The sequence below is a fragment of the Ranitomeya variabilis genome, chromosome 5 (assembly GCF_051348905.1).
Source record: "Ranitomeya variabilis isolate aRanVar5 chromosome 5, aRanVar5.hap1, whole genome shotgun sequence".
Taxonomy (NCBI): Eukaryota; Metazoa; Chordata; class Amphibia; order Anura; family Dendrobatidae; genus Ranitomeya; species Ranitomeya variabilis.
In genome coordinates this window covers 452,473,911-452,501,738 of record NC_135236.1, presented here as the reverse complement: position 1 = coordinate 452,501,738, position 27,828 = coordinate 452,473,911, and the positions used below count along the sequence as shown (strand labels likewise).

The window sequence follows — 27,828 nt, the reverse complement described above, 5'->3', positions numbered from 1 at the left end:
CTATAAATGGTGGAGTTACCGTCCACTGTAATCTATAAATGGTGGAGTTACCGTCCACTGTAATCTGTAAATGGTGGAGTTACCTTCCACCGTAATCTGTAAATGGTGGAGTTACCTTCTACTGTAATCTGTAAATGGCGGAGTTACCGTCCACCGTAATCTGTAAATGGCAGAGTTAGGGTACCGTCACACAGTCACACTTTGATCGCTACGACCATACGATCCGTGACGTTCCAGCGATATCCATACGATATCGCTGTGTCTGACACGCAGCAGCGATCAGGGATCCTGCTGAAAATCGTACGTCGTAGCAGATCGTATGGAACTTTCTTTCGTCGCTGGATCTCCCGCTGACATCGCTGGATCGTTGTGTGTGACAGCGATCCAGCGATGCGTTCGCTTGTAACCAGGGTAAACATCGGGTAACTAAGCGCAGGGCCGCGCTTAGTAACCCGATGTTTACCCTGGTTACCAGCGTAAAAGTAAAAAAAACAAACAGTACATACTCACATTCCGGTGTCTGTCCTCCGGCGTCTCAGCTTCTCTGCACTGTGAGCGGCGGCCAGCCAGAAAGCGAGCACAGCGGTGACGTCTGACGTCAGACGTCACCGCTGTGCTTTCCGGCCGCTGTGCTTACACAGTGCAGAGAAGCTGAGACGCCGGAGGACAGACACCGGAATGTGAGTATGTACTGTTTGTTTTTTTTTTAACTTTTACGCTGGTAACCAGGGTAAACATCGGGTTACTAAGCGCGGCCCTGCGCTTAGTAACACGATGTTTACCCTGGTTACCCGGGGACTTCGGCATCGCTCCAGCGCCGTGATTGCAACGTGTGACTGCAGTCTACGACGCTGGAGCGATACTCATACGATCGCTGCGACGCCACGGATCGTGCCGTCGTAGCGATCAAAGTGTGACTGTGTGACGGTACCCTTACCTTCTACTGTAATCTGTAAATGGTGGAGTTACCTTCTACTGTAATCTGTAAATGGCAGTTACCTTCTACTGTAATCTGTAAATGGCAGAGTTACCTTCTACTGTAATCTGTAAATGGCGGAGTTACCTTCTACTGTAATCTGTAAATGGTGGAGTTACCGTCCACTGTAATCTGTAAATGGCGGAGTTACCTTCTACTGTAATCTGTAAATGGCGGAGTTACCGTCCACTGTAATCTGTAAATGGTGGAGTTACCGTCCACTGTAATCTGTAAATGGTGGAGTTACCGTCCACTGTAATCTATAAATGGTGGAGTTACCGTCCACTGTAATCTATAAATGGTGGAGTTACCGTCCACTGTAATCTGTAAATGGTGGAGTCACCTTCCACCGTAATCTGTAAATGGCAGAGTTACCTTCTACTGTAATCTGTAAATGGTGGAGTTACCTTCTACTGTAATCTGTAAATGGCGGAGTTACCGTCCAGTGTAATCTGTAAATGGTGGAGTTACCTTCTACTGTAATCTGTAGATGGCGGAGTTACCGTCCACTGTAATCTGTAAATGGCGGAGTTACCTTCTACTGTAATCTGTAAATGGCGGAGTTACCGTCCACTGTTACCTCCACATTATTTTTCTCCATTTCAACTGCTTTTCTTGTGCCAATGCTTCTCTGGTTTCCCAGTCAGTCTGTTTACTTGGCTTTTTTAATAATGTTACAGCACTTGCAACCATTGACTTGCTGTGAGGTCACAAGATTTTCTGGCCAGTGACTGACTGCAGTGGTCACATGTCATTGCTGAAGAACGGTGTACAGAAACAGTCAGGGAACATGGGAAGCATCTTTTGTTACTTTAAACCAATGTAAGCTGTCAAAAAATAAAAAAGTGTGGGGTTGAACAATTGCTTTAAACTGTGTTGACCCTTTCAAGTTTGTACCACTACTTCTGGTTTCTGGGATTGGCTGCTGAGTTGACATGTTGGCAGCGTTCCATCTACATGGGCACAGCCACCGAAGTCAGTGATTAGCTGCTGTGTGATCACTGTGACATCAGCGCCGCACTCAATATCAGCCATTGGGAGCAGCGGAAGGAACATAGCGGTGAACAAGGGGAAGGGGAGTAGAGAGGATTTTTTTTTTATTTTAATGACAGACTGCACCTGGGGATCAGGATTTTCTGAAAGAACCTCCCTCTTTAATGGAATCCATCTGACTTTTGAAAAAATAAAAATGACAACACAATAATGTAGAGCCAAATGACAGCGTGAACAGAAGCTAACGTTAAATATTTTCCACAGTGCGCTTGTAAATACATGGCTTATAGGAAATAATATAAATGTTCCAGTAGAAATTCCAGTAAGAGAAATGCAATATGTCCCTCTACGGCTGTAAATTACGCATTTGCCAAGGGTTTCTGTAACCCAAGTAAACTAAAAAGTGTTTTCTGTCCGGTCATCTAAAACATCCAAGTTTTTCCTGTGCCCCTGGCTCTTGTACTAACAGTATGCTTCAGCCTGGTGCTGTGACAATTTGTCCATAGCGTCAATCTCACGTGACATGTCAATATATGCATACTTTTTTTTTTTTTTTTTTTTTTTTTACACTGCCTGGCTCTACAGATATAAGCAACAAGTCTCTTAGCAACTCTCAATAAATCTTATTAACAAACAAATGCAAAAAAAAGCACAAAGAACAATTTTTGATCACTGGCATACTGTGGTTGGTTTCACTATCATTTCTGAGATTTCACTTACAATATAGAGAAGGGGAGAAGTCTAAAATTCAGTCTCCAGATTTCACAATACAAACTGTTGACCTTATTAATTAGGTCCCCTAGAACCTGATGAGGCTATTGTGCTTTGTAAACCTGTGTCGGAATGGCTGTATAATCCTGATATTAAGATGAGCATTTTAGGAGTCCAGCTATAGAAATAAATAGCTCTTCACTGCCCAACCAGCAGCACGACTGACAGCTGCAGCTTGTACTGAGCAGTGCAAGATCTCAGCAGGGATGAGGGACACTGAGGAGATGTCAATCAGGCTAGGTGAGCAGAGATGGAGTAAAACTTTCATACAAAGTATTAGACATTTTGAATGTGGATTTGCAAACTAAGCATGTCAGGCTAATCAGGTCTAATTAAGTTTGTGTTGTGAAATCTAATAACAAATCCACCTTAATACATTGGGGACAAAGAGGAGACCAACCAGAGAAATAAATGAGATTGCTGATCTCCTGGTGGAAGCTGCGCCACTTTTCCTCTCCACCAGTATTGCTAAATCTCTATAACAGATAATTCATTCTCTCTTTGGTGCCTTCACACACAGCGTTTTCAAAAAATAAAAAATACAGTGTAAGTGTATTTTCTATGGCACAAAATGGTGTGTCCAGATATTAGCGGGGAATCAAAACGAAACTGATAAAACGCAAATATCGTGGACTTTTTTTGTGATGTTTACTGATGTATCAGTGCCTTTCCACGTATCTTTTTATCCAACATGCTCTAATTATAAAACGATGGGGCTTTTCCTATAGGCTTTTGCACAGGAAAAAAATATGTTAAAAGTCTTGAATTTTTAAAAACTAAAAAAGCCACTAAAATATGTGAAAATTCACAGCATTTTTTCATAAGCAATAGAAGAACGCTACAAAAAAAAAAAAAAGTGTATAGGTAGCGTTAAAGAGACGTGTTCAAATGTGGTTAAATGCAGTAGGCACTATGAAAGAACACACGGTAAATGACGCACACAAGTTGTGAGACACTTCTAGTTATCGGAAAGCACGTCAAACATTCAAGAGCCGCTAGGAAGAGGGACACTTTCCGAAAGAAAAACTTGGCTTGCTTCCTGGACTTCATAGGTGACCTCAATGAGCTAGATAATGCGGACTAAGCTCATACTATGCTCCTATCACAAACTCTTTAAACCCTTACAACAGTGGCATGCCAAATGACTGCAGGAGTAGGGGTCTTCTCCGACACCAACATCTCTTCTATGAATAAGTTATCTGATCCCTCCATGCTCTGGCTATCTCAACAGAAGCTTAGAACGTTTTCTAAGAAAGAAAACTAATAAGATGTTAATACAAAATGACTAGACTAAGGTTTAGATTTGTAAACGCAATATACAAAGCTTCACTTTTTGACAATCCATGTGACTGCGCCACACATGTATTAGATATACTGGCCTATATGACATGCATGTAAGGAATTCTCGTCACACACGGAACGTGGATAACCCCAACTTAAATTACAGCCATGTAATGGGATCCTCAGCAGTGTGCCTCTGGTGTGTGTTCTCTGTCCTGCAGTACGGCTGGTGGGGTCGGTTTGACCTCGTTCTCTATGTGTATTTGTCTACAGGTGGGGGCCACTGTCCGGCCCCCAGTTAGAGAAATGTTGTGTACCACCACAGTCCATATACAATGCATGGGCAGAGCGGGGACGCATGTTCTCTAATGAAGCACAGCAGACCTCCACAAACCCTGAGCACTGGACAGTGCCTATTAACCCACAACATGCAAGGACAATATGGAATAATTGGTAAATCAAGAGCCACTTTAGTACTCTTTAAGTGCAAGACCTCTATAGAAATAAAAAAAAAAATATTATGGTACTAGCGAAATTTTTGGTGGTAACGTGCCCAAAATATTTAATTAAAATATATTTGATCTGTTTCTAGTCTTCAATTTCTTTTTACACAGCGACACTTACTATCATATGTTACAGCATGAGAATTAAAAAAAAAAACAATGATATAAATCCACACGACCAGCAGCCAATCCATGGCCATACACACTAGTGTCACTGCTGAGGCCGGGTATCGGATGTACGGCTTGCATAAATGGATGGTATATTATTTTCGCATCATTAGCACTGAGAGGGATGTTAGCCCATTTTATGACCTTTCTTCCAGTCAGTTTTATTTCTGAAAAAAGTTTTCCGGTTTCAGAACCCACCTCACGGTGCTGTTTGTTAAAAAAAAAAAATAAATGGAACAGGCCAGGGCTGAGTCTCCACTGCTGCTGCTGGAGTCTGTTAGGCTACTTTCACACTAGCGTCGGGAACAACCCGTCGCTGCGCGTCGGGCCGACGTTCCCGACGCTAGTGTGGTCTCCGCCGCACAACGGGGGCAGCGGATGCATATTTCCCACGCATCCGCTGCCCCATTGTGATGTGCGGGGAAGTGGGGGCGGAGTTCCGACTGCGCATGCGCGGTCGGAAAAAGCGGACCGTCGGGAGCAAAAAACGTTACATGTAACGTTTTTTTCTCCCGACGGACCGCTACCATACGCCCAAACGCCGCCAAACGCATTCACCGTTTGGAAATGCGTCGCAAATGCGTCGCAAATGCGTCGCTAATGTTACTCTATGACGAAACAACGTATCCAGCAAAAACTTTTGCTGGATGCGGCGTTTCGCAAAAACGACGCATTTGCGACGTATTGCAGTTAACGCTAGTGTGAAACTAGCCTTAGACTGACGTTATGGGTGACAGCGCTGCAACCAGTGAGCTCAGCGACTAAGCAGCTCGTGCAGTCAACTCGGCAGAGCTGCTCGGCTCAATTATTGGTTGCAGTACGGTCAACAACACGAGGGAAGAGTATTCAGACATTAGAAAACTTTAAACTCTCGAACAATCCTTGTAAAAAGGATCTGAATAAATCTGCTTTATATGCAGTGAAAGGATTAAAGTAGCTATCCACTGGGCATGAAAACTTTCTGATCAGAGAAAATACATACAAGAAAAGAGGTTGTAATATATGACTGCAGGTCATTCTCACACTTTGCCCTACCTCGCATGGGCACCACACTGCTGGCATATACAACTGCTTCTCCCTAAATTAGAATATCAAAAAGTTAATTTATTTCACTTCTTCAATACAAAAAGTGAAACTCATTGTATAGAGTCATTACAAACAGAGTGATCTATTTCAAGTGTTTATTTCTGTTAATGTTGATGATTATGGCTTACAGCCAATGAAAACCCAAAAGTCATTATCTCAGTAACTTACGGTAGTATACTTTGATTTTAAAATTGAAAATATTGGCCTACTGAAATGTATATTCAGCAAATGCACTAAATACTTGGTCGGGGCTCCTTTTGCATAAATTACTGCATCAATGCAGCGTGGCATGGAGGCGATCAGCCTGTGGCACTGCTGAGGTGTTATGGAAGCCCAGGTTGCTTTGCTAGCAGCCTTCAGCTCGTCTACATTGTTGGGTCTGGTGTCTCATCTTCCTTTTGACAATATCCAATAGATTCTCCATGGGGTTCAGGTCAGGCAAGTTTTCTGGCCAATCAAGCACAGTGATACTGTTGTTTTGAGACCAGGAATTGGTACTTTTGGCAGTGTGGACAGGTGCTAAGTCCTGCTGGAGAATGAAATTTCCATCTCCAAAAAGATTGTTGGCAGAGGGAAGTATGAAGTGCTCTAACATTTCCTGGTAGGCGGCTGCGCTCACTTTGGTCTTGATAAAACACAGTGGACCTACACCAGCAGATGACATGGCTCCCTAAACCATTACTGATTGTGGAAACTTCACACTAGACCTCAAGCAGCTTGGATTGTGTGCCTCTCCAGGCTTCCTCCAGATTCTGGGACCTTGATTTCCAAATGAAATGCAAAATTTACTTTAATCTGAAAACACCCTGGACCACTGAGCAACAGTCCACTTCTTTTTCTCCTTGGCCCAGGTAAGATGCTTCTGGCATTGTCTACTGGTCATGAGTGGCTTGACACAAGGAATGCAACACTTGTAGGCCATGTCCTGGATATGTCTGTGTGTGGTGGCTCTTGAAGCAATGACACTAGGAGCAATCCATTCCTTGTGAATCTCCCCCAAATGTTTGAATAGCCTTTTCTTAACAATCCTTTCAAGGCTGCGGTTACCCTGTTTGCTTGTGCACCTTTTCCTACCACACTTTTTCCCTCAACTTACCATTAATATGCTTGGATACAGCACTTTGGTCTTGATAAAACACAGTGGACGTACACCAGCAGATGACATGGCTTCCCAAACCATCACTGACTGTGGAAACTTCACACTAGACCTCAAGCAGCTTGGATTGTGTGCCTCTCCACTCTGTGGACAACCAGCTTCTTTAGCGATGACCTTTAGTGGCTTACCCTCCTTGTGGAGTTTGTCAATGACTGCCTCCCGGACATCTGTCAATTCAGCAGTCTTCCCCATAATTGTGGAGCCTACTGAAAGACTAATGGGCCCTTTTAAAAGCTTAGGAAGCCTTTGCAGGTGTTTTTTGTTAATTATTCTAATTTACTAAGATAATGACTTTTGGGTTTTCATTGGTTGTAAGCCATAATCATCAAGATTAACAGAAATAAACAATTGAAATAGATCACTCTGCTTGTAATGACTCTATATATGAGATTCACTTTTTGTATTGAAGGACTGAAATAAATTAACTTTTTGATGATATTCTAATTTAGTGAGAAGCACTTGTATGTTCTGCAAGTGGTAACGGTACCATTGTATCCCTCTGTGGGAATCCTTGCTGCTTTGTAGTGTGACACTGTATAACAGCTTGTGTTCCCATCTATCTACGGTATATCTTCATGTGGGGCCAAACATCCCCGAAGGTAGTGATCATCATGGGCATGTTAGCAGCCGTGTTCACGTGACCGGAGATGTGCCTGCACTATGAACCATGTGGCACCTGTCGTCATGTTTACATAACCAGAGATCAGTCCTCACTATGGACGATGAGGCACCTGTCGTCCTGTTCGCATGACCAAGATCTGCCCACACTAGGACGATGTGGCACCCATCGAAATTTCATTCTACAGCAGGACTTGGCAACTGTCAACGCTGCCAAAAGTACCAATATCTGGTTTAAAAACAACAGTATCACTGCACTTGATTGGCCAGCAAACTTGCCTGACCTTAACCCCATAGAGAATCAATGTCAAGAGCAAGATGAGAAACACCAGACCCAACAATGCAGACGAGCTGAAGGCTGCTATCCATAACACCTCAGCAGTGCCACAGGCTGATCGCCTCCATTCCACGCCATATTGATGCAGTAATTGATGCAAAAGGAGCCCTGACCAAGTATTGAGTGTGAACATACATTTCGGTAGGCCAATATTTCAAATTTTAAAATCATTTTTCAAGTTGGTGTTATTAAGTATTCTAATTTACTGGGTTTTCATTGGTTGTAAGCCATAATCATTAACATTAACAGAAATAAAAACTTTAAATAGATCACTCTGCTTGTAATGATTCTATATATGAGTTTAATTTTTTGGTATTGAAGAACTGAAATAAATTAACTTTTTGATGATATTCTAATTTAGTGAGAAGCACTTGAAAGCTGACCACTTCCACTTGGTATTGCAGTGAAAGCAGACTAGATTAATGCCGGCGCTCGGCTCTGAGCTATTCTTTGAAGCCAGTGCTGTCTGTCTGATGTAATAATCAGGTCTGATCAGTGTGACTAGCAACAACATGAACCCGCATATTCATCCCTGGTTAACCAGCAAGGAACGTACGAGGTCTGAACCCAAGGACTATGCCTTCATGTTCTCTGCTTGCACTTCCCTATAATGCACTTACATGGCTTCCTCACTGGTATGTAAACTCCAGGCTTCACACTTCTGTGTACAGAAATCTCTCACATAATACAGGCCCTGTGCACATAGCAATACTGTGTTCATGGAGATCACATAGCGGCTCAATGGCAATCTCTCTCTATGCTGCTGAAACATTTTTACCCTGTTTTCTGACTAATGATTTATAGGGAGAACACAAATTGGTTATTTCTCTACTTCTTAAAATCAATTAGTGGGAAAAAAAGGTCTGAACAGTCAAACAATGTATTCGGCTATATGCACACGTTGCAGATTGCACTGTGGAATTTTCTGTGCAGTTTCTGCATTTCTTGGCAGAAAACGCAGGTCAGAGTCTGCGCCTTTTTTTGGTATGTGCACACGTTGCGGATTTCTTTCTTTTTTCACCCCTGCAGATTTCTATTATGCAATGGGTGCAGAAACACGGCAGATCTGCAAAAAGAAGTGACATGGACCTTTTTTTGAATCTGCTGCGTTTTCCGTGCAGATTTTTCCGCACCATTAGCACAGCATTTTTTTTTTGCCACTGATTTACATTGTACTGTAAATCACTTGCGGATCTGCGTTTCTGCACGGAAAAAAAAGCTGTAGATCTGCAGGAAATCTGCAACGTGTGCACATACCCTTCAGGATGACCAAGTGGTGGAAGACATCATTTGCTCTGCAGCTCTGGCACAAGAGAAGTGTGTGGATGAGGATTATCCTGGAACACAGCTTTAGGATAAACCTATTAAGTCCCAAAGGTCAGCATCAAAAGTGACCAGTGGAGCCGGCCCCCCTCCCAAATAGTATGTACCACTCCGTCACTTCACTTTACTGTGGAGTTTAGAGATTGGGTATTTGTACTAAGGGATAGCCTCTTTCATATAGGCAAGTTTACTTGGCAGGGATGAGCAAAAACACAAGCAGGAATCTGTTCCAGATGCCATTTCGGTAGTCTGTGTCTACCTGACCTGAGCCCTGCGACCTTCCTAACTGCTGGAAACCCTCCTGATTATTAGGCCTAGCAATGTCACGTGTGCATCATACCACAATATAATGACTAATCTGAAGAGGCTGGTAGGTAATACAATGATCACAGGGTTCTGGTCAGGTAACCCTATATAAAGTAGGACCAGCACTTGTACGCCCTCATATCCAGAATTCTAGCATGCTGTGTATATAATAATAATAATAATAATAATAATTTTTATTTATATAGCGCCAACATATTCCGCAGCGCTTTACAAATTATAGAGGGGACTTGAACAGACAATAGACATTACAGCATAACAGAAATCACAGTTCAAAACAGATACCAGTAGGAATGAGGGCCCTGCTCGCAAGCTTACAAACTATGAGGAAAAGGGGAGACACGAGAGGTGGATGGTAACAATTGCTTTAGTTATTTGGACCAGCCAGTGTAAGGCTCGGGTGTTCATGTAAAGCTGCATGAACCAGTTAACTGCCTAAGTGTGTAGCAGTACAGACACAGAGGGCTATTAACTGCATAAAGTGTATGAGAACATGATACGAAGTACCTGTTTTTTTTTTTTTTTGTTTTTTTTTGAATGGGCCACACAGGGATGGTTAGGTTAATGCATTGAGGCGGTAGGCCAGTCTGAACAAATGAGTTTTTAGGGCACGCTTAAAACTGTGGGGATTGGGGATTAATCGTATTAACCTAGGTAATGCATTCCAAAGAATCGGCGTAGCACGTGTAAAGTCTTGGAGACGGGAGTGGGAGGTTCTGATTATTGAGGATGCTAACCTGAGGTCATTAGCGGAGCGGAGGGCACGGGTAGGGTGGTAGACTGAGACCAGAGAGGAGATGTAGGGTGGTGCTGAGCCATGGAGTGCTTTGTGGATGAGGGTAGTAGTTTTGTACTGGATTCTGGAGTGGATGGGTAGCCAGTGTAATGACTGGCACAAGGTAGAGGCATCGGTGTAACGGTTGGTGAGGAATATGATTCTGGCAGCAGCATTCAGGACAGATTGGAGCGGGGAGAGTTTGGTAAGAGGGAGGCCGATTAGTAGAGAGTTACAATAGTCCAGACGAGAATGAATAAGTGAGACAGTAAGAGTTTTTGCAGAGTCGAAAGTAAGAAAAGGGCGAATTCTAGAAATGTTTTTGAGATGCAGATAAGAAGAGCGAGCCAGTGATCGGATGTGGGGGGTGAATGAAAGCTCGTAATCAAGGATGACCCCAAGGCAGCGGGCATGTTGCTTTGGAGTAATGGTGGAACCACACACGGAGATGGCAATGTCAGGCAAAGGTAGGTTAGTAGAGGGAGAGAACACGAGGAGTTCAGTTTTTGACAGTTTTTGACAGGTTCAGTTTCAGATAGAGAGGACATGATGTTAGAGACAGCGGTAAGACAATCACTGGTGTTTTCTAAGAAGGTTGGAGTGAAAGCAGGAGAAGAGGTGTATAATTGGGTGTCGTCAGCATAGAGATGGTACTGGAAACCAAATCTACTGATTGTTTGTCCAATAGGGGCAGTATACAAAGAAGAGGAGGGGGCCTAGGACTGATCCTTGAGGAACCAGCAAAACATACAGTGAAGGATCGGTCAGAGAGATAGGAGGAGAACCAAGAGAGAACGGTGTCCTTGAGGCCGATGGAGCGGAGCATAGTGAGGAGGAGCTGATGATCCAGTGTCGAATGCTGCGGAGAGATCCAAGAGAATTAGCATGGAGTAGTGACCATTAGATTTAGCTGTTAGTAGGTCATTAGAGACTTTAGTGAGGGCAGTTTCAGTAGAGTGTAAAGAGCGGAAGCCAGATTGAAGAGGGTCGAGAAGAGAGTTATCTGAGAGATAGCGGGTAAGACGGGAGTGGACCAGACGTTCGAGGAGTTTAGAGATGAAGGGAAGATTAGAAACAGGTCTATAATTAGCGGCACAATTTTGGTCGAGGGAGGGTTTTTTAAGTAATGGATGTATGATGGCATGCTTAAATGAGGAGGGAAAAATACCGGAAGTGAGGGAAAGGTTTTTGTTAGGTGAGAGGTGACAGCCGGGGAAAGGGACTGGAGGAGATGTGACGGAATGGGGTCACTAGTGCAAGTGGTCGAGCGAGAAGATGCAAGGAGCCTGCTTACTTCTTCTGTAACTGGTTCAAAGTCAGAGAGTGAACTAGATGCAGTGGGGGAGGGAGGACAGTGCATGGTCTGAAGAGATTGGGAGATGATTTCCTGTCGAATGTGGTCAATTTTTTCTTTGAAGTAATTGGCCAGATCGTCAGCGCGGAGATCTGTGGTTGGGGCCTGCTCTCTTGGGTTGAGTAGGGACTGGAAAGTGCCGAAGAGACGTTTAGGGTTATTTGACAGTGAGGTGATGAGGGTGTTGAAATAGGTTTGTTTGGAAAGGTGAAGGGCAGAGTTGTTTGTTTTTAGCATGAACTTATAATGGATTAAATCTTCAGGTAGATTAGATTTTCTCCACAGACGTTCGGCGCACCTGGAGCACCGCTGCAGGAAACATGTTTGCAGCGTGTGCCACGGTTGTCGCCGTCTGTGCCGAGTTGTTCTATGTATAGGAGGTGCAGCTTCATCCAGGGCACTTTGCAGGGTTTCATTGTAATGCTTCAGAGCAGAATCAGGACATGAGATGGAGAAGATTGGGGCCAATGAGGACTGCAAGTTCTTCATAAGTTTCTGGGTGTTAATGGCCTGTATGTTTCTATAAGTGTGGAAAGTGGGGGTGACCTGAGCGGGGTGGCAGTTCTTGATAGAGAATGAAAGAAGGTTGTGGTCAGAGAGCGGGAGAGGGGAGTTTGTGAAATCATCCACTGAGCAAAGCCGGGAGAAGACCAAGTCAAGGGAGTTTCCATCTTCATGCGTTGGAGAGTTAGTATGTTGCGAGAGGCCGAAAGAGGAGGTTAGAGATAAAAGGTGAGAAGCAGATGGGGAGAGGGGAGAAGCAATGGGGATGTTGAAATCACCCATGATAAGGATGGGGGTGTCACAGGAGAGAAAGTGTGGAAGCCAGGTGGCAAAGTGATCCAGGAACTGATGAAAGGGGCCGGGAGGACGATACACCACCGCCACTCGCATGGAGAAGGGGACGTAGAGTCTGACAGCAGATGTCCCCAATCTGCTCTGTATAACACAAAAAAGCTTTTATCACACACACCCACGGGGCGGTCCGGACCGATAGCCGTCGCTAGCTAGTCTTGATCTGGTGCCTTCTCTCTTCTTGCATTGTGTGCATGACGCATCCCGTCCAATGTCATCCACACAGCGATGCCCATCAGACGTCTCATGTGTATTTTTCCTAAATTTCAAAAGCCATTTTGCTATTTTCACTTTATGTATTTCACATTGACATGCTTTAACACAATTGAGTGCAACCATTTTCGTATTTTGATATATAAGCTGTCATATTGCTGTCATCTGCTGTTTACCATCCTGCAACATTCCCTTTAATGGTATAACCTCGGTTTGCTGTCATCTGCTGTTTACCATCCTGCAACATTCCCTTTATTGGTATAACCTGTTTGCTGTCATCTGCTGTTCACCATCCTGCAACATTCCCTTTAATGGTATGTTTGCTGTCATCTGCTGTTTACCATCCTGGAACATTCCCTTTAATGGTATATAACAGTGCCTGCTGAATCTTTGCTAAATTGACTTGTTGCACTGTACTCAATAGTTACTGCTGTATAGCCATGTTGGGGCCACTAGAGATGCTCTCTGGTGAAAGGTGTTACAGCATATGGATGTAGCCAGGCCCAGCACCTTTGATCATCTAACCTCCCCTGGTGTGTTGGCCAGCTGCTAGTTTATCCCAAACCAGCTCCCACAATCCCTCTCACCTGATCCTCTACTCAGCCCTATAAATTTAGTCGCATCTTAAGGGTGTACGCAGTGTGGGGTCTGGCACACACCCCCCTGCAGCAAAGCATCTTGAAGCTGCAGTTATTTCAACGACAGTTAGTCACCGCAGGAGTCAGGACCCCACACTATGCATCTGTCTCATTTAGGTATGTCTTCCCAGTAAGCACTTCTTATTACTTGGACCTAACTTTTCTATTAAACCATCTTACTCCATTACCATCTACTATATAATTGTCTAAGGGTCACTACCGTCTTTCTGTCCTTCTGTCTTTCTTTCTGTCACGGATATTCATTGGTCGCGGCCTCTGTCTGACATGGAATCCAAGTCGCTGATTGGTCTCGCCAGCTGCCTGTCATGGCTGCCGCGACCAATCAGCGACGGCCACAGTCCGATTAGTCCCTCCCTACTCCCCTACAGTCAGTGCCCGGCACCCGCTCCATACTCCCCTCCAGTCACCGCTCACACAGGGTTAATGCCGGCGGTAACGGACAGCGTTATGCCGCGGGTAACTCACTCCGTTACTGCCGCTATTAACCCTGTGTGGCCAAGTTTTTACTATTGATGCTGCCTATACTCACCTTTCCCGCTCCTCGCGACGCTCCGGTGACCGCTCCATGCAAGCGGCAGGTTCCGGTGGCAAGGATGGTCTGCGAGAAGGACCTGCCAGGACGTCACGGTCATGTGACCGCGACGTCATCACAGGTCCTGCGCGAGAAGGACCTGCCGTGACGTCTCGGTCATGTGACCGCGACACGGTCATGTGACCGCGACGTCATCACAGGTCCTGCGCGCCTGTGCGAGGAGGCGACAGGACTACAAGGGGCCCTGGAAGATGAGTATGTGTTTATTTTTTATTTTTTAACCTGTGACATACGTGGCTGGGCAATATACTACGTGACTGGCCAATATACACGTGGCTCTGTGCTGTATACTACGTCACTGGGCAATATACTACGTGGGCTGGGCAATATACTACGTGGGCTGGGCAATATACCACGTGGGCTGGGCAATATACCACGTGGGCTGGGCAATATACCACGTGGGCTGGGCAATATACCACGTGGGCTGGGCAATATACCACGTGGACATGCATATTCTAGAATACCCGATACGTTAGAATCGGGCCACCATCTAGTGTTTACATATGCCCTTAGTGTTTGCTCCACTACTCCTCACTCTCCTTCGCTATCCCCCAACCCCCAGCACCCTCTAGTAGGGGTGGGGAACCTCAGGCCCCAGGGCCATTTACGGCCCTCGATTACCTTTTATCAGGCCCCTGAGCAGATTCTCAGGGACCGCACTCTTGGGCAAGGAGCTGTATTTTGATTGCCACCAGCTCATTAATTTCTTCTTGCTGTTAGCACACACACAGTGTTCACTACTGAACATTGAAGGGCACACAATGAAAGATTATGTCCTGACACCAGTGCAAGAGTCAGGATGTACTTTGTGGGCGGAGTTTGTACGGCCCCCGAAGGATGGTATAAATATCCAAATGGCCCTTTGCAGAAAAAAAAAAAAAAAAAAAAAAAAAGGATTCCCCACCCCAAATAATCATCTCCCCTTCCCACCCCACCTGACCTCCTCTCCTGACCTGCTCCTCAACCTTAAATCTGTCCTAATAAAACAAGCCAGCCACTCTTTCTCCCACCCACTCTCCCTCTCTCTGCTTCTCCTCACTGCTGGTGACCTATCTCTCCATCCTGGACCTCCACATCTCATTCCTCTCATTACTACCCCTCCCTATCTAATATGAACTACCGCAATCTTTCCAACATAAAACCCATGCACCAGATGCCCACCCCCTCTCTCTGGAGCACCCTGGAATGCCTGATCCATCTGCAAAAAGCTTCATGTGATTCACGACCTCTTTCTATCTCTCGCAATCTTGCCTCACAGAAACATGGCTGACACCCTCCGACACCGCCTCCCCTGCTGCGCTGTGTTACGGGGGCCTCCACTTCACCCACACACCTCGTCCCGGCAACAGACATGATGGAGGTGTGGGTCTTCTCCTTTCCACTAACTGCACCTTCAACCCAATCCCACTTCTACCCTCCCTTATCCTCTCCTCTTTTGAAGTGCACTCTGTCCACTCTCCATCCAACCTCCAAGTAGCCATCATAATAACGCCCTCTGGGCCCAGCCACTGCCTTTATTGACCAATTCTCTACCTCGCTTCTTCACTTTCTTTCCACTGTCATTCCTACCATTATTATGGGTGACCATCATCCCCACTGATACCCTTCAGTCAACAGCCACCAAACTTCTGTCCCTTACTTCATCTTTTGGACTTATTCAGTGGTCCTCCTCAGCCACCCACACAGACCGACACACATTAGACCGGGTCTTCACCTGTCTCTGCTCTCTAACTTCACCACCTCCCCGCTATCTGACCACCATCTACTCACTTTCTCATCCATGTCCTCCTCACCTGTCACCCATGTCCAGCAACATGAAAACCCCAGCAGAAACCTCGCACACCTAGACACCCACACACTGACTCTATCCTACCACTGGCATCCATATCCTAACTATGACACAGACAGTGCTACTGCTTTCTAAAATGCCACTCTCGCATCAGCTATTGACACGGTCGCCCCTCTCGTTCATGGTAGAGTGCGACGTATCAATAGACAACCCTGGCACAATATAAACACTAAAAAGCTCTGGCAAGTGTCCAGTGTTGCAGAGTGGCGTTGGAAGAAGACAAATTAGCAAGATGATTTTTCACTGCATTAAAACAGGCAACGCTCGCTTTCAAATCTGCCCTCACCTCCGCTAAACAGGCCTACTTCACAACCCTCGTATCTTCCCTATCCTCCAACTCCAGTTATTCAAAACTTAACTCCCCCCTCCACCCACCACTTCCCCCCCCTCCAACCTCCCTCATCTCTGCTGAGAACTTAGCCACACACTTCAAAAATAAGATAGACCAAACAAGACAAGTCTTTATTGGCCCCAGCTGCCAAATTATCCTCAACCAGTTCCCACAATCCATCTCTTCTGACCCAGCAGTCTGAACTATAAATTTAGAAACATCCTTAGGGGTGCACGCATGTGGGGATGCACGCAAGCGTCACGAAGCTAAGCGTCGTGATACAGCAGTTATTCCATGGCAGTTGGGCAAGAGTCAGGTAACCCACACTCTGCACTCCCGTCTATCCATGTGCTTTATTCCTATCCTCCTATGCTCCCTTGCAATCCACTTTCACCGCCCAATCCCCCCTCCATCACGACTCATATACATCAGATCCTCACTCCTTCCCTCTCCCATGTACAGCTCCCATGCACTTCTCACCTTCCTGAAAAACCTCAGTCCATCTTACCCAAACACTCTGCACAAAAAAACTTCATACAATTCCAAAAACTACTTGCTTTTTATCTTCCTACTCCTACTAATTTCAGGGGATATCTCCCCCAACCCTGGTCCACCATCCACAAACCTCAACCCCTACCCCACCATCAGTTGCAAGATATTTTGTCAGTGACAAAGTTACTGTGACAATGACAGTAGATACATTTAAAAAACAGATCATAGAGCTTGTTGTAAAGGATAGTGTGCCTATTTCATTATTTTCACGACCAGCTTTTATGTGTCTGAATGGGGAAATGGCCCGCAAGCTTGGTGTTTCTCTGGAGAGAGAGAGTATTAGAAAATTAGTAATCGAAGAAGCTTTTAAACAAAAGGAAGAACTTAACCCCTTCATGACCCAGCCTATTTTGGCCTTAATGACCTTGCCGTTTTTTGAAATTCTGACCAGTGTCCCTTTATGAGGTAATAACTCAGGAACGCTTCAACGGATCCTAGCGATTCTGAGATTGTTTTTTCGTGACATATTGGGCTTCATGTTAGTGGTAAATTTAGGTCGATAATTTCTGAGTTTATTTGTGAAAAAAACGGAAATTTGGCAAAAAATTTGAAAATTTCGCAATTTTCACATTTTGAATTTTTATTCTGTTAAACCAGAGAGTTATGTGACACAAAATAGTTAATAAATAACGTTTCCCACATGTCTACTTTACATCAGCACAATTTTGGAAACATTTTTTTTTTTTGCTAGGAAGTTATAAGGGTTAAAATTTGACCAGTGATTTCTTATTTTTACAACAAAATTTACAAAACCATTTTTTTTAGGGACCACCTCACATTTGAAGTCATTTTGAGGGTTCTATATGGCTGAAAATACCCAAAAGTGACACCATTCTAAAAACTGCACCCCTCAAGGTGCTCAAAACCACATTCAAGAAGTTTATTAACCCTTCAGGTGTTTCACAGCAGCAGAAGCAACATGGAAGTAAAAAATGAACATTTAACTTTTTAGTCACAAAAATGATCTTTTAGCAACAATTTTTTTATTTTCCCAGCAGTAAAAGGAGAAACTGGACCACGGACATTGTTGTCCAATTTGTCCTGAGTAAGCTGATACCTCATATGTGGGGGTAAACCACTGTTTGGGCGCACGGCAGGGCTCGGAAGGGAAGGAGCGCCATTTGACTTTTTGAATGAAAAATTGGCTCCAATCTTTAGCCCACACCATGTCACGTTTGGAGAGCCCCTGTGTGCCTAAACATTGGAGCTCCCCCACAAGTGACCCCATTTTGGAAACTAGACCCCCCAAGGAACTTATCTAGAAGCATAGTGAGCACTTTAAACCCCCAGGTGCTTCACAAATTGATCCGAAAAAATGAAAAAGTACTTTTTTTTCACAAAAAAATTATTTTAGCCTCAATTTTTTCATTTTCACATGGGCAACAGGATAAAATGGATCCTAAATTTTGTTGGGCAATTTCTCCTGAGTACATCAATACCTCACATGTGGGGGTAAACCACTGTTTGGGCACATGGTAAGGCTCGGAAGGGAAGGAGCGCCATTTGACTTTTTGAATGAAAAATTATCTCCATCGTTAGCGGACACCATGTCGCGTTTGGAAAGCCCCTGTGTGCATAAACATTGGAGCTCCTCCACAAGTGACCCCATTTTGGAAACTAGACCCCCCAAGGAACTCATCTAGAGGCATAGTGAGCACTTTAAACCCCCAGGTGCTTCACAAATTGATCCGCAAAAATGAAAAAGTACTTTTTTTTCACACAAAATTTCTTTTAGCCTCAATTCTTTCATTTTCACATGGGCAACAGGATAAAATGGATCCTAAAATTTGTTGGGCAATTTCTCCTGAGTATGCCGATACCTCATATGTGGGGGTAAACCACTGTTTGGGTGCACGGCAAGGCTCGGAAAGGGAGGCGTGCCATTTGACTTTTTGAATGGAAAATTAGCTCCAATCGTTAGCGGACACCATGTCGCGTTTGGAGAGCCCCTGTGTGCCTAAACATTGGAGCTCCCCTACAAGTGACCCCATTTTGGAAACTAGACCCCCCAAGGAACTTATTTAGATGCATAGTGAGCACTTATAACCTCCAGGTGCTTCACAGAAGTTTATAACGCAGAGCCGTGAAAATAAAAAAATAATTTTTCTTTCCTCAAAAATGATTTTTAGCCCAGAATTTTTTATTTTCCCAAGGGTAATAGGAGAAATTGGATCCCAAATGTTGTTGTCCAGTTTGTCCTGAGTACGATGATACCCCATATGTGGGGGTAAACCACTGTTTGGGCGCACGGCAGGGATCGGAAGGGAAGGCACGCCATTTGGCTTTTTGAATGGAAAATTAGCTCCAATCATTAGCGGACACCATGTCGCGTTTGGAGAGCCCCTGTGTGCCTAAACATTGGAGCTCCCGCACAAGTGACCCCATTTTGGAAACTAGACCTCCCAAGGAACTAATCTAGATGTGTGGTGAGCACTTTGAACCCCCAAGTGCTTCACAGAAGTTTATAACGCAGAGCCGTGAAAATAAAAAATGTGTTTCCTTTCCTCAAAAATATTTTTTTAGCCCAGAATTTTTTTATTTTTGCAAGAGTAACAGGAGAAATTGGACCCCAAAAGTTGTTGTCCAGTTTCTCCTGAGTACGCTGATACCCCATATGTGGGGGTAAACCACTGTTTTGGCACACGTCGGGGTTCGGAAGGGAAGTAGTGACGTTTTGAAATGCAGACTTTGATGGAATGCTCTGCGGGCATCATGTTGCGTTTGCAGAGCCCCTGATGTGCCTAAACAGTAGGAACTCCCCACAAGTGACTCCATTTTGGAAACTAGACCCCCAAGGGAACTTATCTAGATGTGTGGTGAGCACTTTGAACCCCCAAGTGCTTCACAGAAGTTTATAATGCAGAGCCGTGAAAATAATAAATGTGTTTCCTTTCCTCAAAAATATTTTTTTAGCCCAGAATTTTTTATTTTTGCAAGAGTAACAGGAGAAATTGGACCCCAAAAGTTGTTGTCCAGTTTCTCCTGAGTACGCTGATACCCCATATGTGGGGGTAAACCACTGTTTGGGCACATGCCGGGGCTCGGAAGGGAAGTAGTGACGTTTTGGAATGCAGACTTTGATGGAATGGTCTGCGGGCATCATGTTACGTTTGCAGAGCCCCTGATATGCCTAAACAGTAGAAACCCCCCACAAGTGACCCCATTTTGGAAACTAGACCCCCCAAGGAACTTATCTAGATGTGTGGTGAGCACGTTCAACCCCCAAGTGCTTCACAGAAGTTTACAACGCAGAGCCGTGAAAATAAAAAATCATTTTTCTTTCCTCAAAAAAGATGTTTTAGCAAGCAATTTTTTATTTTCACAAGGGTAACAGGAGAATTTGGACCCCAATATTTGTTGCCCAGTTTGTTGTGAGTACGCTGATACCCCATATGTGGGGGTAAACCACTGTTTGGGCGCACGTCAGGGCTCGGAAGGGAAGTAGTGACATTTGAAATGCAGACTTTGATGGAATGGTCTGCGGGCGTCACATTGCATTTGCAGAGCCCCTGATGTGCCTAAACAGTAGAAACACCCCACAAGTGACCCCATTTTGGAAACTAGACCCCCGAAGGAACTTATCTAGATGTGTGGTGAGCACTTTCAACCCCCAAGTGCTTCACAGAAGTTTATAACGCAGAGCCGTGAAAATAAAAAATAATTGTTCTTTCCTCAAAAATTATGTTTTAGCAAGTAATTTTTTATTTTTGCAAGGGTAACAGGAGAAATTGGACCCCAACAGTTGTTGCCCAGTTTGTCCTGAGTACGCTGGTACCCCAAATGTGGGGGTAAACCACTGTTTGGGCGCACGTCGGGGCTTGGAAGGGCGGGAGCACCATTTGACTTTTTGAACGCAAGATTGGCTGGAATCAATGGTGGCGCCATGTTGCGTTTGGAGACCCCTGATGTGCCTAAACAGTGGAAACCCCTCAATTCTAACTTCAACACTAACCCCAACACACCCCTAATCCTAATCCCAACTGTAGCCATAACCCTAATCACAACCCTAACCCCAACACACCCCTAACCACAACCCTAACCGCAACACACCCGTAACCCTAATTCCAACCCTAATCCTAACCCTAATCCCAACCGTAACCCTAATCCCAACCCTAACCACAACTGTAACCCCAACACACCCCTAACCCTATCCGTAACCCTAACCACAAGCCTAATCTTAACCCTATTTCAAACCCTAGCCCTAATTCCAACCCTAACTCTAATTCCAACCCTAACACTAAGGCTATGTGCCCACGTTGCGGATTCGTGTGAGATTTTTCCGCACGATTTTTGAAAAATCTGCAGGTAAAAGGCACTGCGTTTTACCTGCGGATTTACAGCAGATTTCCAGTGTTTTTTTGTGCGGATTTCACCTGCGGATTCCTATTGAGGAACAGGTGTAAAACACTGCGGAATCCGCACAAAGAATTGACATGCTGCGGAAAATACAACGCAGCGTTTCTGCACGGAATTTTCCGCACCATGGGCACAGCGGATTTGGTTTTCCTTAGGTGTACATGGTACTGTAAACCTGATGGAAAACTGCTTCGAATTCGCAGCGGCCAATCCGCTGCGGATCCGCGGCCAATCCGCTGCCAATCCGCTGCGGATCCGCGGCCAATCCGCTGCGGATCCGCTGCCAATCCGCTGCGGATCCGCGGCCAATCCGCTGCCAATCCGCTGCCAATCCGCTGCGGATCCGCTGCCAATCCGCTGCGGATCCGCGGCCGATCCGCTGCGGATCCGCTGCCGATCCGTTGCGGATCCGCTGCCGATCCGCGGCGGATCCGCGGCCGATCCGCGGCCGATCCGCGGCCGATCCGCGGCCGATCCGCTGCGGGTCCGCTGCCAATCCGCTGCGGATCCCCGGCCAATCCGCTGCCAATCCGCTGCGGATCCGCGGCCAATCCGCTGCCGATCCGCTGCGGATCCGCGGCCGATCCGCTGCGGATCCGCGGCCGATCCGCTCTGTGTGCACATGCCATAACCCTACCCCTAACCCTACCCGTAACCCTAACCCTACCCCTAACCCTACCCCTAGTTCTAACCCTAGTTCTAACCCTAACCCTAGTGGAAAAAAAAAAAAAAAAAAAATTCTTTATTTTATTATTGTCCCTATGGGGGTGATAAAGGGGGGGGGGTTATTTATTATTTTTTTTATTTTGATCGCTGTGATAGAACCTACCACAGCGATCAAAATGTACCTGTAAGGAATCTGCCGACTGGCAGATTCGGCGGGCGCACTGAGCATGCGCCCGCCATTTTCCAAGATGGCGGCGCCCAGGGAGGAGACGGCCGGACACCGGGAGGATCGGTAAGTATGAAGGGGTGGTGGGGGGGTAGATCGGAGCACAGGGGGGGTGATCGGAGCACAGGGGGGGGGGGATCTGAGCAAGGAGGGAGCGGACAGCAGGACGGGGGAGCCGGCAGGCGGACGGAGGGGACCGGAGGACTAACGGAGCACTGGGGGGGCGATCGGTGGGTGTAGGGGGGGGCACTTTAGTATTTCCAGCCATGGCCGATGTTATTGCAGCATCGGCCATGGCTGGATTGTAATATTTCACCAGTTTTTTAGGTGAAATATTACAAATCGCTCTGATTGGCAGTTTCACTTTCAACAGCCAATCAGAGCGATCGTAGCCACGGGGGGGTGAAGCCACCCCCCCTGGGCTGAAGCACCACTCCCCCTCTCCCTGCAGATCGGGTAAAATAGGAGTTAACCCCTTCACCCGATCTGCAGGGACGCGATCATTCCATGACGCATACGCTGCGTCATAGGTCGTTTTGGCACCGACTTTCATGACGCAGCGTATGCGTCAAAGGTCGTTAAGGGGTTAAAAAAACTCTCAAGGGACGCTTTCTGTTTCTTAAAATGGATGCCTGCACACCTCACAGAGTGAACTATTTTGCCATCAATGTCCGATTTGTTTGTGACAAAAATGAAATCGTTACCAAGACATTGGCAGTAAAAGACACCAAAAGCTCATCACACCAGTGAGTTTCTCCAGGTCTTGGTGGAAAAGGTTCTGCAAGACTATGAACTTAAAAAAGAGCAAGTTCTTTCTGTCGTAACTGACAATGCTTCAAATATGATAAGTACTATTAAGCTAATGAATGAGAGTAATGATGGTGACCAGCAGCTAGAAGAACATTCTGGGTCCACAGACACAGAAATGTTTGAAATAGAGGAACTCAGTATTGTAACTGAGGAGCAAACTGAAGTTGCTTCAGATGAACAGCAACATGATAGTTTAGATGATCTTGTTGAAACTGTCAATACATTCTTTCATTCATCACATGCGCTGAGTTGTGCATACACTACAGCTGGCTATAAGAGACAGTCTGCAAGAAGGACATGCTGCTGCACTGATTGGCAAGGTGAGAAAATTGGCTACTGTTGCCAGAACCCCTAAGGCCATGTGCACACGTTCAGTATTTTTCGAGTTTTTTTCGTGATAAAAACACGAAAAAAACGCTTACATATGCCTCCTATTATTTACAGTGTATTCCGCATTTCTTGTGCAAATGTTGCATTTTTTTCCGCGAAAAAAAAAGCAACATGTTCATTAAATTTGCGGAATTGCGGGGATTCCGCACACCTAGGAATGCATTGATCTACTTACTTTCCGCATGTGGCTATGCCCACCATGCGGGAAGTAAGCAGATCATGTGCGGTTGGCACCCAGGGTGGAGGAGAGGAGACTCTCCTCCACGGACTGGGCATCATATAATTGGTAAGAAAGAATTAAAATAAAAAATAGTGATATACTCACCTTCGATGGCCCCGGAGTCTTCCAGCCTCTCAGCGGTGCATGCTGCCGCTTCCGTTCCTATAGATGGTGTGTGTGAAGGACCTGCGAAAGACGTCGCGGTCTTGTGATTGGTCGCGTGACCGATCACGTGACCGCGACGTCATCGAAGGTCCTGCACACACACACCATCTATAGGAACGGACGCCGCTGAGGAGGTCGGCTGTCTGCAGGTGAGTATAACCATTTTTTTTTATTTTTAATCATTCTTTTACTATTGATGCTGCATAGGCAGCATCTATAGTAAAAAGTTGGTCACACTTGTCAAACACTATGTTTGACAAGTGTGACCAACCTGTCAGTTTTCCAAGCGAAGCTACAGATCGCTTGGAAAACTTTAGCATTCTGCAAGCTAATTTCGCTTGCAAAATGCTAAAAAAAAAAACAGGAAAAAAAAGGGAAAAAAAACAAACAAAAAAAAATGCGGATTTCTTGCAGAAAATTTCCGGTTTTCTTCAGGAAATTTCTGCAAGAAATCCTGACGTGTGCACATACCCTAAAGTTGACTCAATTTTGAAGAAACGTGCTGGAAAAGGGGCAATTATTGATCAAGCCACACGATGGGGCAGTACTTACTTAATGATTCAGCGCTTGGTTGAACTGAAAACCTTTCTTGTAGACATGGCTAACCCTCAACTGACGCTAAATGAAAGTCAGTGGAATCAGGTGACTGAGCTGGAAAAATTGCTAGAGCACCCATTTACAGTGACTAAAAAATTACAAGCAGAGGACTTAACTCCAGGTATTTTCTTAAAGGAGTGGAAGAACCTGATGTTTCGCCTGTCCCAAAGAGGAGGGTTAATTGCAAGTGGCATTGCTACATCAATGAAATGGAGAGAGGAGCTACTATTACAAAATAACATTCTTTTGGCAGCTGTTTATGTAGACCCAATGCATCGGATTCTTCTAGATGATCAACAGCTAACTAAAGGAAAAGAAGCTCTGTTTGAAATAGCAGTAAGGATGAAAGGGTTGCCGAACAGTCAGGAGGAACAAGAAGAGTTTGGTCGTCCTGCCACATCTTCACCCTCATCAACTGATGAAGGATTTAAATTTGAAAAATATTTGAATCACAAGGACCGTGCAAAGCGTTTCCGCATAGAAGAAGAGTCATCCCCAACAAAGAACACAGCCAGTACATTTCAGCAGAATTTCTCATGTGCACTAAAAGAAATTAAGAAATTTGACCGTTCATCAAAAATAACAGTCAACAAGCGATTCCTCTGTATCCTGACATTGTCAGAGATGTTGCCCGAGTGGTTACTGCTTTGCCACCAACCCAAGTTAGTGTAGAGAGGTTGTTCTCTGCTCTCAAAATAATTAGATCAGATTTGAGGGCATCCATGAAGGAGGATCTGACAGAGGCAATACTTTTTCTGGGGACAAATTTATAGATTTCTTCTTATTAACTGCATAACAGTGTTTATTGCATATTTACTTACAAGAGTTTATAAAAGTTTATAAAAGTTATTTGCTATATTCTAATTGTATTCTAATAAATATAGTTTTTGCTCTAAGTGGTCTGATTACTTATATGATGGTGAGAAACTGAATAAAGCACGATGTTAATATTTTACAACAGTAAATTTATTGTTACGAATTGGCCATTTATGAAGGAGTCGGAGTCGCAACTGTGGCTTACCAACTCCACGGCCCTGCTCCTCACCACTACCGGAGCTACCCCCTCACCAACACCGGAGCTGCCGCAACACCCAACCTACTGTCTCCTTCTCCACCATCCTGTAGAATGTAAGCCCGCAAGAGCAGGGTCCTCTCCCCTCTGTATCAGTCTGTCATTGTTAGTTTGCTTACTGTGATGTCTGTAATTTGTATGTAACCCCTTCTCATGAACAGCACCATGGAATCAATGGTGCTATATAAGTAAATAATAAGTTGTTTTTGGTATGCACCTGTTCAAGACTAGTTCTTGATGTGCTCACCTCCACCACACACCTCAGGTAAACATGGAGAGAAAGAAAATATTAGTTAATTGGGGTTGTTTGGTTCCATGTAGTTAGCATTCTGCACACTGTGGTTTCCCAGATCTGTAATGCAGCACGTAAAGCACCTCTGTACAGAAGGATGATGTAAGCTCACCGCATTGTGAGGCCATGACTTATCACTGCTTCGCTGTATAATCACCCCGTAACAGATGCTGGAAGCTAATGACTGTACAATGAAAAGGACACTGAAGGTGCTCATAGGTAACATTTACTGTTGAGGACTGGTCCAGTACTCCCCCGATGGCAGGCAAAAGAAAGGCTTCGCTGTTCGCTTCCAACGTGTCTGATCCTTTTGTTTCCAAATGCACTAAGCCGCATCCAAAGGTGTCAGCTAGTAGTTTACTCCACTCCAATTGTGAACACGTATATATGGCAGATTGGCCAACAGCCATATAATGTGTAAGACCAGCTAACGAGAACCTCAGAGGTCTCGACTCTTTATTTCGATGCGGTGGACTCTGGGAAAATGGCTGCCGGGGGCGGTGCATGTGCAGATGGAGATCTCAGGAGATGAGATCTCAGTGCTGAGAACTCATGTCCCGAGATCTCCATCTACGCATGTGCCAAAAGCCATTTTGCCCGAGTCCATCACATAGGAAACCATGTAAGTGCGGGGGCTCTGGGCTTTCACAAAATGGCAGCAGAGCCCCAGCAGTACCGAACACCACAGCGGCACGCTGCACATTCAAACACCCCCTCAATCCCAGCATGCAACGCTCCACTCTTGCCTCCTCCAGCAGTGATCCTGCGCCAAAAAAAAATAAGGAAAAAAAAATGCGTCATATAATCCGTAAAATTCGGTGTGTGAAAACCAAAAGGTGTTAGTCTCAAAGCTTTTGGAAAGGACTGTATATGTGAGTGCAATCACCCCCTTCCCCAACTGTGTGATCGATCAGACCCCGCCTCTTCCCCAACCATGTGATCATACCGTGCCACCTCATGCACTGACTCTTTCCCAAACATGATCATACCCTGCCTCTTCCAATCCACACACGCCTATAATTCCCTCCATGCGCATAAATGTGATCACACAGCGCCGCCCACCCTTCCCCACGCGCCGCCTCACGCGCAGACCCTGCCCCACGCGCAGACCCTGCCCCACGCGCAGACCCTGCCCCACGCGCAGACCCTGCCCCACGCGCAGACCCTGCCCCACGCGCAGACCCCGCCCCACGCGCAGACCCCGCCCCACGCGCAGACCCCGCCCCACGCGCCGCCTCACGCGCAGACCCTGCCCCACGCGCAGACCCTTCCCCACGCGCAGACCCTTCCCCACGCGCAGACCCTTCCCGGCTGCCGTACTCCAGGTAAGGCTGTGTCCTCGCCCAGGGAGTTTATCCCCGCGAAGCCGCTGGAGGGCGGGCTGCCCCTGGTGCCTGTGGGTGTGGCCCGCAGAGCATTGAATGAGTGGAGTCCGTATGAGCGGCCACACACAGCACATACGCGGAAAGCGCGGTAACAGTGCAGAAAGGACGAGACCCATTCATACACCGACTCCCGAGGCGACACAGACCAGGCCGCTCCTGCAACCGGCGGCTACCATGTTGGATAGGAGCGGAGGGCGGAGCGCTCCCCGGCTTCCTCCGGTCACACGGCATGGTCGGCCCCGGCTATGAGGCTGGATGGGAGCGCACTGCGTTACCTTAACGATCCTGCGGGGTAACCCGGTCATCCTGTCTTATAGTGAGTGCAGCCTCGACTCTCTGCGTGCCGCCGGATCCTCCTGTCACGCACAAGTGAAAATGCGACGTCCGTTTCCGAGTACGTCATGACGGCGCCCCGGTTACTCATGGGAGTTGTAGTTTCGTGAGCTCTGTGCTGCCCAGTTACTGATGACGTCATGACGCCAAGGGCTGGCAGCAGTGTATCCTGCAGTCAGTACTGTGCGGTAGCGCAGCCTGCTCATATCACTGTAGTGTGCTCTGCAGCCTATGGTGGTCTAGTAATACAGGGTCACAGGCTTACAGAGTTTTCCCACCTCATGCCCATGTTCCCTAAATAGTGCCAACATATGCCACAACAGTGTCGCCCCTTAGTTGATGTGGGGAGGTCCAAATGATGACACTTTATACAGTGGTGTGATGCGGGGGTCGCAGATGGAAATTCCATGGGAATTTTGGTCAATATGATCAGAACATACCCCAAGGGAAACTTCAGTGAGCCCTGAGCAAGGGGGGAGGGGGACACAGGAACCCTGTGGGGCCTGTGAGATGGGTGGGCTCGGTACCTGCGCAGGCGGTGGCACCATGCCCCCCCCCATGCTTTAAACTGTATGAAGTACTTAGGCTATGTGCACAGGT

At 45.9% G+C, this 27,828-nt stretch overlaps 1 protein-coding gene across 1 annotated transcript in view; it reads right to left on the bottom strand.

Moving 5' to 3' along the window:
- The window catches only part of UBE2N (ubiquitin conjugating enzyme E2 N), a 37,764-nt gene extending 10,441 nt beyond the window's left edge, over nucleotides 1-27,323 (bottom strand). Inside the window, exon 1 of the mRNA XM_077265413.1 lies at nucleotides 27,171-27,323. Coding sequence (XP_077121528.1) covers nucleotides 27,171-27,200 — 30 coding nt within the window. The 5' untranslated portion in view covers nucleotides 27,201-27,323. The remainder of the gene's footprint in view (nucleotides 1-27,170) is intronic.
- Nucleotides 27,324-27,828: the final 505 nt, after the last annotated feature.